Consider the following 12,770-nt stretch of genomic DNA (forward strand, 5'->3'; position numbering starts at 1 on the left):
ATTTATAGTATAAAACAGGGGACTTAATTCTTGCAAAATGTGGGGTAAAGGGACTCTATTTATTTTATAGAGGAAATGGGGATTGAGGTTAAATCTCCGGTGTTAGGGGGTATTTTCAGGTGACTTAAATCACCTTTACCCCAAGAAGAATTAAGTCCCTTGTAAAGAATTGAGTCCCCTCATTATTGCTTTGATTAAACCAGACAAATTCAATTCCATCATTAATCATTCCTGCTGATTAGTTCAAAAATATAACTGTTCGAAATTAAGAAAGTGCATCATCAGTACAAAAGTTTTGTTCTTGAAATTTTTTTAATGTTTGTTGTCCAAAAAAAAAAATTATTCTTTCAACAACAATAATAATAATAAAATAACAAAAAAAAAAGTCAAAACATGTTCTTCATCTCTGTGGTTTATTGTAGCTTATTTGTCTTGCATTTGTTTAATTATGTGATTATATTAGTTGGTAGTAGAGGTGATCAAATCGGACCGGGTCTAGACAAAACTCCTCGTGCCCAAACCCACAAAAAAAGTAGTGGGCTTGTCGAGTTTTCCAAGCTAGGTTCGGGTTTGTAACCAAAAATATGTTTTAAGGCTTGCCTAAACGTGTCTTATTTTTGGGCCGGATCAATCCGGGTGTGGGCCAGACTGATGTTGAAGGTGATAGGTGGGTTGACAGTCCATGTGAGTCAGAGTTAGCTTGTGAGATGGTTGTGATTTTAAAGAGAAATATAGAGTTGGAAGGTCGAGGATGTAATGAAGATGTGAAGAAAACAAACATTCAAAGTATTGTATTTCTATGCCTTATTTTAGTTTCAAAAAGTGGAAGGGATTCTATTTTTGATTGGTCTTAATTTTAAATAATTTAAATAAAAATAAATAAATAAATAAATAAAAAACCGAAGGGACTCAATTTCTTAACCAAGGGGAATTTTAAAGAGGCTTCCATCGGTTTTAACCGGTGGAAAGCCCCAATCCTAGTTTTTTTTAAAAGCTTTTTTAGGTTTTCTAATAATGTTTCCTCCTTTTGGGAGGAATTTTTCTCCCTCGAAAGAAAGGGTTTCCGACCTCCTTCGAAAGACAAGGGTTTTTCGATCTCCTTCGAAGACAAGGTTTATCTCCTCTTTTCAGGGGAGAAACTTCTTAGTTTTGAATCCATGATATTAGATCTAATGGATTGTCGTGAAATTATTTCATTGGTGAAAAAGTTATCAAGTTTTCGAATGCAGACAGATGAATCAAAAGAAAAACATCATCACGGCTACAAAGGATCGCTAGATTGTCTCTCCAACAAGGCTGTATTTTCCAACGATATAAGCGGGAGTTGTTCCACAGTGCAAGATCTACTCGACGATCGTAGTTTTTATGAAGGAAATTTTTTTTTTATTCAATATCTTGTGTATTTGTTAACGTCGAATCTATATTGTATATGTCGTATGACTTTTATTTAATGAAATATTTTTGCTATTAAAAAAAAAAAGGGGGACTCAATTCTATCCCTTATTTAATTATTAAAACCCACTGAAAATCTGAACCCATTCTAGTCTATTCCCTTTTCCTCTGTAAAATAAATAGTCCCCTTTCCCCACATTTTGCTAAAATTGAGTCCATTATTGTATGCTTAACTCTAAATTATAGTACTAATAATTAAAGATATTATTGGTAAAATTGTGCATGGGCATATGTGCCAAGTCAAATGACCCAACAAAATCCAAGAGGAACAAAATAAATTGTGACGTCATTCTCAAGCTGGTTGAAAATGGAATTGAATGTCAATTAACAAGTTACAGTAGTTAATATATATATACTTTTTAGGCAACAAATTTTCTGTTATCATTTGCAATTACTAAAGTGAGTACTTTTAATTATTGTATTTAACAAATTTACTCTTAAAACCCCATATGTCAAATCAGAATTTTGGGTTTCTCTAACTAAATAAAGTAACACAATTTTCCAACACAAAATTTTTAAAAAAAATCGGGTGTACTTGTACATCCAGATAGCATAAAATGATTATAAGTTACCCCTAAAATGAATAAAAGTTACCCCAATATGCGTAAAAGTAACCCAATTTAAATAAAAATTATCTACGCTTTATTAGTAAAGAATCACATTTTAATTGACTAAAAATCAATTATTAGTGATTCAATGTAATCAAATTACCTCTATAAAACTTTTCTTGTTATCTATTTATATAAAAATTGTATTATGTTTAAAGTTACCCAAAGAAAGGCAAAAAATTACCCTAAAATTAACTAAAAGTTACCCTTATACTGCTCGATGTACACTAATATTAGTGTAAACCGGATGTATACAAAAGTTTTTGATTTTCCAAACTCACACAAAGATCGCGATCCACATATAATCCACAGGATTATATTCAGAGTTTCTTTCTGTTGTGGCAACTCGTCAAATAGAATTTCCTTGGAAAAATTATGAACACCACTCTTGCCAAATTACAGCATGGTTCAAAATAAATAAAAAAATTACCTGACAACATTCACTAGCGCGTGCAAGATATATATACAGCTCAAAGCCTTAGCACACAAACGAATTTGGGAAAGAGGAACAAAAGTTCCCCCAACACTATAATCCTAAATTCCTCGCTAAATAAAAAGAAATGAGAAAGGGGGATGCAGGGGCAGTATTAAGAAAAAGGATTCGTCTACAATATATGTGGAAGCTGAGAATCTAATCTCTGTTGCAGTTCCTTCATTTTGGAAGAGAGCTCATCCTTCTGCTCCTTGAACCCTTCTATTAGATAGTCTTTCCCTTCAATTATTTCTTTCAACCCTCTGATTTCTTTTTTTAGCATTTGAATTCTTTCATCATCCCCGCTTTTCTCATGGAACCCAAAATTGGCATCCCCATTAAGGTACCCATTGGCATGACCATTTCTTTTCTCTGCCGGTGAAGTTGTGGTTGAAAGCTTTTCGTTAGGGTCCCCATGTGCCAAGCAATGATCTGCAATAGCTTTCCTCAGTCGTTGGATCTCTCTCTCGGAATCAAAGAGTTCCTTGTTTGTAGCATCAAGTTGTGACTGTAAGTTATCAGAATGAGACATCTGCGCATTAAGGGCATTCTGTAGTTCGGCAATCTGATCCTGCATCTCCACTATCAAATCATCTCTACGCTTCAACTGCTGCCTGAGTTTCTGTATTACATCCCGCTTACTAAACATGTCAGAGCCAGATTCAGAGACACATGGTGAGTCAGAATTACTTGAATGTTGAAACGGTTTTGGAGGTGGGTCACCACGCTCTGGAGACGATACCCAAACCATGCTGTATTCAGGTGCCGGAACAGTCACTAAAGGTAGTGACACCTCAGGTTCTGTCATAATAGGGCCGTTTGAAGAGCTCTTAACCTCTGTAACACGTTCTCCTACATCAACAACCCAAATGAAATTTTTATAATAAAATACAGCTCCTTTATTTAATCTAATCACATGCAGTGATATATAATGCTCCTTTGTTTTATATTCTTTTTCTCTACGACTATGGCTTTGCCACTTATCAAATACTTCTACTCCCCTTCTGTCCCATACTTGCCCCATATCCTTCAGCACAAGATTTTATGCAAGTGAAAAAATAGAGAAAAATAAAAAGGTTGGTTAAGCATGGGACTTAACTCAAGAAAGAACTCAGGGACTTAAAATTTCTTAGAGAGGAAATGGTGCAAGTGAGGGACATGGAAAATAGGGCAGCTAAATTGGGACAGAATTATTAATAATCTACGTAGAGACGAATAAGATCTAAAAGTAGCAATACTATGAAAATAGATGGTACAGAAAATAAAATCAAAAAAAGGTGATGGGTTCACAAAGGAAGCAAATTAAAATGGAGAGAACTGAACCATATCCATGTACAATCAGTTAGATATATATGGTGCTTTTAGAGATCTGTATAGCCTTATAAGTATTATATCTTTTACTATCATGTAATATCAACTCACAGCAATCCAAAAACAGCAAAATTAATATTTGTACATGGGCAGTTTAGGGTTCAAATAGAGAATAATCATCCCTACTCCCAAACTTTCAAGTCAGTTAATATCTGGCTCTAGTTTTGAGTCAAGTATTGACAGGTCAACAAGTTATGAAGTAATGCATCATATGCTCGACTTATCATTTGTCATTGACACCCATAACTGTAATTATAATGCCTCTCTTCTCTAATCTGAACCAACAGAATGGAGCTATACACAAATGTTTTAAGTTTGATAGTTAAAGTTGATTTCCTATATCTCTTTTAAGGTTACATAGACCTCATCAAGGTGAAACAAAAGTCAATATTGATTATTAATGTAGTCATTGGTTATATGAGGTTCAATAGATCATTGCCAAGGTTGACCTCATTTAGCAAACCAAACCAGCTCTTGCATCCATCCTTTGTATTGCAAATTTGTAATTGAAGTATTAGTATATGACCACTATGCAAAGTAAAAATTTCTTTTAGTCAAAGAACTTTAAATGACTGTTACATAACTTATTATATTCTTACTATGTATTCTAAAACTTTAGCAACCTTTGAAAAATTCTCAGACCATCAATGTAAAAAATGCAAGACATGTTTAGAATTGACTGTCATTAGAAAGTTAAAAGAAAAAAGGGAAACATTTACTCCGCAGCATCTTCAAAATTTCCATCTACCACTAAGACATTGAAAACAACAATACCTATATCAGAAAATTTTTGAACCTACCAAAGGTAGTAATCTTGTGGTAATCGCTACCTGAAGCACAATTATAGCAGTTATTCTCATCCAATCCATAAGAATGCAAGCTTGAATTTGAGCGACAATTTCCCAACCTCCGTCCAGCAGTTCTTTCATTACCTAAAATTTTAGCATCTAAGTGAGCTACAGAATAGGAAAAAAAAAAAAAAAAAAAAAGCACAAAACCTTCCATAAATCCAAACCTTTCAAGACAGAATTGTCTTGCTGTTTAGAATCAAGTGCCTGTTTCAATTTGAATCCGAGACGTACAGATAATGTACTTAATAAGGCACCACCTACAACGAGCACCCAATTCGGTCCCTCTCCTTGAACATTCTTAGGCCTCTGAGTCCTAGCTTCACTACTGACTCTTGATTTCATTCTTAAAGCAGAAGTTTGAAAAATAAACCATAAAGGGAAATTACCTAAAACAGAATATTCCGAAAAAATAAAAGTTAGCGTGCCAGTAAAAAAAAACACTCCCAAGGAACGAAAATAAGCAAGCAGAACCATTGCAGAAGGGACTTCTGTTCAGAAGACACTAAGGATCACTAAATCACACACAACTAAGGAAGATACCAAGCAAGAATGAAAACTATTTTAATTATGTAGCACCAGCTGGTGGCAAACCTAATTGCCAAAATAACAATTACCATACCTCCTGAAAGGCAGAGAGCATTTCTCGGACATAATTGGATGATATTGATATTGTACTCGGATTTTAAGTCATCCAAATACAAAATACAAGCTTCCCATGATTCCAAAAAATTTTCAGCTTTCTAATTTCAACTCTTTCAAAGAAGTTTCAACATATATGCTTATTCTAGTGATCCTATAATCTGGAAGATTTCAAAGAAAATACAGAAATCAGAAACAGCCATCTTAAGAATACTACATTACTAAAAGCATTCGAGAGAACTGAAAAAGAAGGTATACATGCCAGCATGTGGAGAATCTGGAGATGTATGCATATAATATAATTCATATGCACACTTGTGCAAAGCAGAGCTAGAAATCAATTGTGTATGGAAACCTAAGACTGCTAAGAGTATTTAGGATATTCTGAATTTGGCCAAGAAACTTGACAGGAAAAATCTCATCTAATAGCTGTATTTTGAAAAGATACTGAACTTAGCATTTGTCCAATAATAATCCCAATTATTAAAGATATATATTATAGTATACCAGACTTGCATGGCATGCTATATGGTAGTTTCTGTCTTTTTTTACACTCTCTAAACTCAAAAAAGAACTTAGCTTCCCTTTCATTTCCTCACACCAACTCCCCTTTCTGATCACCTTACCTCCACTAAACTCGTCATCCCTCTCTTCAAATCCAAGAATATCCATTCTTCTTATTATTTATCCCTTCCAGATTTCACCTTCAGTACCACATCCCTTCTTTGTCTTGTGTCCATGATTTCTAATTCTCAATCAACCCACCTTATAAGGTTAAGCAGAACACACCTTTAGTGACTTTTGCATCTTGATTTAAACTTGTCTTCTATATTTATCAACCAACTCAACAATAAGCAATACTTTTCTAAGGTATCTACTACCTTCTTAAATTTGACTGCATTTCTCAAATTCAATATTTAACAAACCCAATAGGTAAATAGTCTAAAATCTAAAGTATTGAAATTATATACTACAGGATTTAATCTGATTATGTATAAGAAACAATTGCTCAATAACTTGCATATTTATTAAATGGGCCTCATTGCTATAGCATACAATATTTAACACAATGGAAGAAAACAAGGGGGGGGGGGGGGGGGTAAGTGAGGGAGAGTTTGAGATGGAAAGAAATAGTGTGTTTCACAGGAGGAAGATATATTATCGAAGAGTTGGGGTTGTTCCCAAATTTATATATGAAGTATATTGGGATTTTTTTATAAAACAGGAATTGGTGAGAAATTGTCTTATCCTATACTCAATTTTCTCGCACTAGACTCACATGAACTAAATATCTCTCTTTCTTTGTCTCTTGCAGCTGACCTAAGCACTTCATGATTTATTTACAATTAAGAGAGGGTGCAATTCAGTCAATACAGACCTTCACAGGCTGAAGCCAGGACTCTCAAACAATTCTACAGAGATACCCAAAAATGAAATGAATTTCACAGAGCTCACTCAAAATGCAAGCCTTTTCATATTTATTTCAGCGGCGACTCTTTCTTCAAGATAAAGTATTTCTAGAACTTCCTACAGAGAAGGATACTAAAATTATTAACTAACAACAACTCTTAGCACCAACATCATCTCAACAAACCAAACCTATTGAGGAGAAATAGCTGTTCATTCACTAAATTTGAATCTCAATGTTGCAGAAACGCAACAGACTAAGCACGATGGGAGTGTTTTTTGGTGTTCCAGCCGGTTCACCTTTTGGGCTAATCCGGATTCAGGGATCTGAATGGTTAAATTCCAATCCCCTCCCAACTGTTGTTGCGGGGGATCAAACACAGGTTCTCCCTACCAAGTCCAGTCCCAATCACCACTGCACCAACAACCAATAATATTAATTTATACATTATGTGTGTAGATCATAATTAATTTATCTTCACAATAGGATTGTTTGGTTGGGTGTTAATTACTTTCCAAGAATGTAATGGTAGAAAGCTCGCTAATGTCCAGAAACACCAATAGAAATGAGATGCAAAAGGTAAGCCAAGTCAAGTGGTGAAATTATTCCTAATTCAAAACTTTCTCCCAAATCCTATTTTTCTCCTTCTAGATACCACCCGTGAAGGGCAACTAATACCCTTCAGTAGGTTGTTATGATGCAAATGGTACACAAACAAGTACAAGAACCTTGAGCAATTTTGGACAAAGAGGATGCAAATGGTATGCAAACTCCTAACTGGTAGCCGGCATCACCTTTGACTCAATATAAAGAACCTGAAACTCTCCAGGACATACTTTTAATCCTTTCCAACCTCCTTTTCCTCTATTAGTTTAACAACGATGAACGATAAGCAAAAACAAATGTAGCTAACTTTGCCACACCAAGCCAGGAAAACCCATTCATTTGGGGATGTCAATCTGATAGATACCTCCGAAACAACAGAAAGACTGCTAGGAAAAGTCGATACAGAACAGATATTAAGCCAGAAATGTCAAATTCTACGAAATTTCGTTATATCGAAAACAGTCTTGGATAAACAAAATGACTTGCCTTACATTATAGATAATGAATACGATACTTGTATTACACAACGATCCTCTAAAGACTAAACTAATAAGCAAGCCGGTCGCCGAGCCAGGGAAGGAGCGACGGCCGCACTCGAACAAGAAAGAAAAGGTCCATTTTCATGGTTCCTTCCAACAATAAAGGATAATAAACAACAACCTGAAACACATTATCAACAAAATTTGGCTCAATTATCAAATTAGGCTCCAAAAATCACATCAGATTCATCTCGGTTAATAATATCAACGTAAATTGCACACTGAGAACCTCTAGAAACAAAATCGATCGTAAATTGCAAAAAAAAAACTTGAGTAATTATAACCAAAAGTTGAATAATTCACCTCTAAAGAACCCTAAATTGATTATACTGGCAACGAAATTAACGATGAATCCTAGATTGTGAAATTGATAATCGATGATTTGAAAAAGAAGAAATGAAACATTTTACCTGAAAAGCTGCTTCAATGGAGGAGAGAGAGATAGAGAGTGAAAGCGAGGTGCAGCGTAAAAGTGAGAAGCTCTAAATGAGGAAAAATAATGAGAACGTAGGAGCAAGATTAATTAAATGAGTGAATAACACACATGTAGTGAGTAGAGGTGAACAAAAATTATACTCCGTACTACTACTTGTATTATAATTTGTACTTGTATTATTTTTCAACAATTTTGTATATAATTGCCTAATCTGGGTATTTGGAATTCCAAAAGTATAGAAATTGGTTGTAACTAAACTAATTATGGTTCCAAATTTTAGGACATTGTGAACAAAAATTATACTCCATTTCACCCCCAATGTCTCTTTATGTTCTTCGCGTCAAAAAAAAAAAATGTCTCTTTATGTTCACTTCATTTGACTTTGTGCGGTCTCTAAACACGTGTTAAAACGTTTATATTTCCATTTCTAAACGTTTTAATTATATTAAGTCAATATTAATTAAGTTTACAATGAGACAAACCAAATAAGATCTTACATGACTATATTTCCTTTTATAAAACAACGAGAATTTAATGTCAAAGTTTTTAAAGCTTGACCCATATTTTGGAAATGGGGCAAAAAAATAGGGACGGAGGGAATACTTGTATTAAATTTCAACAATTTTGTATATAATCGGGTATCCGAAATCGGAACTGGTACCCGATGATTACAATTTCAATTCCAAAGTTTAGAAATCGGTTGTAATTGTTCTAATTTTGGTTCCAAATTTTTGGACCGATCCTAACCAATTTCAAGTCCTATTTCTTAAATTTTGACGAGTACCCACTTTGCGTGAAAGTCTAGAAAATGGTGTATTCTTCTTACCTATAATAGATTTGATCTAGTCATAAGAATTTTTTTAATCAACTTGTGTGATCATTATCAATTGGCACCTTGATAAAACGTCTTGTATATGTGTAACACCCCAATAATTCTCTCTTTAAACCTGTGAGTACCCTAAACAATATCCAAGAGAATTACTGACGTGCTACCGCCACGTGTTCAACCATTAAGGCTATATCAGAAATTAGCAGCTGAAAAACTAAATCATTTATAAATAAGTTTCAAAACCAACAAACAAAACTAAATTAAGTCTTACAACTTGGAACCATTAAGGCCCTTATTCAAAACCCAAACCAATAGAATTAGTATAAAAATGAAATCGAGTTTAAATAACTTCAAAAGTAACAATCAAAATAAATTGAGAAAAGAAACACTCCACTCAAGATCCCACCACCTAGATACGAATGTTGCATGTGTAAGAACCTGTGGTTAATCTGCTCCCCAATATTACAAGTGTAAAAATTGGATCGTCACAGGGTCATTGAAGGGCGAAGTCCATGACCAAAGAAAGACACACAAAGCACGCAATCAGCAAAGCTGAATACATACAAGCTGCGAAATATAATAAGAAATCCCTAGCATGCTACTAATAATCAATCATCACGCATCATCAATTATAGACTCAACACACGACTCAACTATCAGTTTTATTAAGACTTCACTAGTTAATAGTAGCTAACTCATTTTATTTTATTCATTGGATTAAGCAATAGACAAGGTTGTTCATCCCATGCATGCTCCATTTGGAACATCAATAAAAGAAAAACCCCATGCCTCCTTTCGGAAACATCAATAAAACATCCAACAACCACGGGCGCGACTCCGTGATCGTAGCTAGTATGAGATCTCATCTAACTCCTAGTTTTTGAAAAGTATTTGAAATAAGAGACTCGTAGATCAAACGACCTCTAGAAAAGTGCATGGATAATACCTCGTGTACCCCAACCCCTGATTGTCATTACTCCAGATGTGTACAAATCCAGAATTTTATTGTTCATCCGTCTTGCACTTTACGTGATTTACAAGTTTAGACTGGGTGATGGCTCATTGCAAAACAACACAATCAACCCAATATCAATTCAATCAAGTAAAGCAAGTTTCCAGTTTCAATTCTTAATTTATCAGTGACAAACAACATTTATTATTTATTCCTTTAACTACCTCGGTGTATAAACACCTTGAGTGCATAAGGCACCCCAAAACCTTAACTTTATCTTATAAGACTTAAAATCTTCCTTTACTCATTCTATCTCCATGATCATGAACGAGTAATAAATGAATCATTTTACCAAATCACATACCTTTGCCTCTAAGCGCATCTTGCATAATTAAAGCATAAATAATACTTGCAATATAGAATAGTGCACAGCATACGGAAATCACAATGTATAACCAAACAATTTAGCCCAGTCTTCTCTATACATGATACTAAGTTCTCGATACATCCCTAAACATGCATTTAAAGGCAAGGTTTCGTAACTCGTATGTATCCTTGTATAAACAATTCGGTTGGCCACTTTAGGAACTAGAAGTCGCCTTCTACAAAGTCCTCTTCTAAACCAAACAACAAGAATTAAATCAATTGAAAAACCCCAATAATTCTCTCTTTAAATCTGTGAAGACCCTGAATAATATTCAAGAGAATTACTGGCGTGCTACCGCGCACATGTTCAAACGTTAAGGCTATATCAGATATTAACAGCGGAAAAACTAAATAAGTTGTAAATAAGTTTTCAAAACCAATAAATTAAATAAAACCAAATTAAGTGATACAAGCTGGAACCATTAAGACCCTTATTCAAAACTCAAACCAATAGAAGTAGTATGAAAGTAAAATTGAGTTTAAATAACTTCAAAAGTAAATAACAATAAAAATAAGAAAAGCAACCAAAACATCACTCAAGATCCCACCACCTAGATACGGATGCTGCATGTGTAAGAACTTGTGGTTAATCTGCTCCCCAATATTACAAGTGTAAAAATTGGATCGTCACAGGGTCATTGAAAGGCGAAGGCCATGACCAAAGAAAGACACACAAAGCACGCAATCACCAAAGCTGAGTACATATAAACTGCAAAACATAAAAGAAATCCCTAACATGCTAATAATCAATCATCACGCATTATTAGTTTATAGACTCGACACATGACTTAACTATTTATATTACTAAGACTCCATTAATTAATAATAAGTAAATCATTATTTTTATTTATTGGATTACGCAATAGACAAGGTTGTCCAACCCATGCTCCATTTGGAACATCAATAAAAGAAAAACCCCATGCCTCCTTTCGGAAACATCAATAAACATCCAACGACCACAGGCACGACTCCGTGACCATAGTTAGTATGAGATCTTATCTAACTCCTAGTTTTGAAAAGTATTTGAAAAAAGAGACTCGCAGATCAGATGGCCTCGAAAAAAGTGCACGGTTAATACCCCGTGTACCCCAACCCCTGATTGTCATTACTCCAGATGTGCACAAATCTAGAGTTTTATTGATCATTCATCTTGCACTTTACGTGATTTACAAGTTTAGAATTGGTGATGACTCATATGCAAAACAATATAATCAATCAAATATCACATCATTCTAAGCAATCCAAAGTTCCAATTCAATTCTTGATTTATTAGTGGCAAACAATATTTAGTATTCATCAAATCCTGAACTTCGTCTTAAAAGACTTTAATGAACTTCCTCTACGTACTCAAATCATAATTAATTCATGAAAGAGTATTACAAATTAACCTCATGGAACCATTATCAAAATTAATTCCACTTATAGACAACCAAGAATCCATAACCTTTAGTTAATCATAACATATCTAATTGATAAGACAATCACTTATACATCACCCATAACCGTAGTCATATACTTATATCTCAAACATGCCTCATACACAATATACGGAAATCACAATGTATAACCAAACAATTTAGCCCAGTCTTCTCTATACATGATACCAAGTTCTCGATACATCCCTAAACATGCATCTAAAAGCAAGGTTTTGTAACTCGTACGTACCTTGAATAAACGAATTGGTATGCCACTTTACTATCTAGAAATCACCTTCAATAAACTCCTCTCCTAAACCAAACAATAACATCTCAATCAATACTCAATCAATCAAATTTACAGCAATACTAACTTACTTTAAAACCTTCAAAATCCAAATCAAACAACACTTTAAAACCTTCCCTTTAGTTAAAATTAAAGGCTTATATATAGTTCTTTAAATTTTCTTCATAAAAACCTTAAAATACACTCTTATACATGAAATTACAGCAATTTTAAAGTTTAATAAAAATCTGAAAATTATTTAAAAACCCCTAATAATCTCCCTTTTTAATGGGTAATCACACCCTTTTATTAAAATCACAATTATACTACTTTAAATAAAATCCCAGCATTTTAAACCAATCGAAAATCCTTTAAAACTTCATCAAAATACATCTTTATACTTAAATTATCCATAGAAACATTAAATTATCTCTTACCCTTTAAACTCAAGGATAAAATTTAAAGCATATAAAAACTTTG

General features: G+C 33.9%; 1 protein-coding gene across 4 annotated transcripts; it reads right to left on the minus strand.

The window, feature by feature from the left end:
• Positions 1 to 2,474: 2,474 nt before the first annotated feature.
• On the minus strand, positions 2,475 to 8,482 carry LOC110718876. 4 transcript variants are annotated; one of them, XM_021897824.1, is made up of 5 exons: positions 8,357 to 8,481; positions 5,374 to 5,554; positions 4,919 to 5,140; positions 4,704 to 4,835; positions 2,475 to 3,384 (listed from the first exon to the last, which is right to left on the minus strand). In XM_021897824.1, the coding sequence occupies exons 3-5, from the start codon at positions 5,094 to 5,096 to the stop codon at positions 2,666 to 2,668; spliced, it is 1,029 nt and encodes a 342-aa protein (XP_021753516.1). In that variant the 5' UTR covers positions 5,097 to 5,140; positions 5,374 to 5,554; positions 8,357 to 8,481; the 3' UTR covers positions 2,475 to 2,665. The 4 variants fall into 4 exon arrangements, with proteins under 4 accessions (XP_021753516.1, XP_021753507.1, XP_021753524.1 ...); XM_021897815.1 differs by lacking the exon at positions 5,374 to 5,554 and adding an exon at positions 7,899 to 8,067; XM_021897832.1 differs by lacking the exon at positions 5,374 to 5,554 and having other exon boundaries at positions 4,734 to 4,835; positions 8,357 to 8,482.
• Between the last annotated feature and the right edge of the window lie 4,288 nt (positions 8,483 to 12,770).

The sequence above is a fragment of the Chenopodium quinoa genome, unplaced genomic scaffold, assembly GCF_001683475.1.
Source record: "Chenopodium quinoa cultivar QQ74 unplaced genomic scaffold, ASM168347v1, whole genome shotgun sequence".
NCBI lineage: Eukaryota > Viridiplantae > Streptophyta > Magnoliopsida > Caryophyllales > Amaranthaceae > Chenopodium > Chenopodium quinoa.

Coding starts and splice junctions, on each gene's coding strand:
- LOC110718876 (XM_021897824.1), bottom strand. CDS start 5,096: ATGAAATCAAGAGTCAGTAGTGAAGCTAGGACTCAGAGGCCTAAGAAT. Junction 4,836..4,918: donor AGACAATTCTGTCTTGAAAG/GTTTGGATTTAT, acceptor CTAAAATTTTAG/GTAATGAAAGAACTGCTGGA. Junction 3,385..4,703: donor CCACAAGATTACTACCTTTG/GTAGGTTCAAAA, acceptor TTGTTGATGTAG/GAGAACGTGTTACAGAGGTT.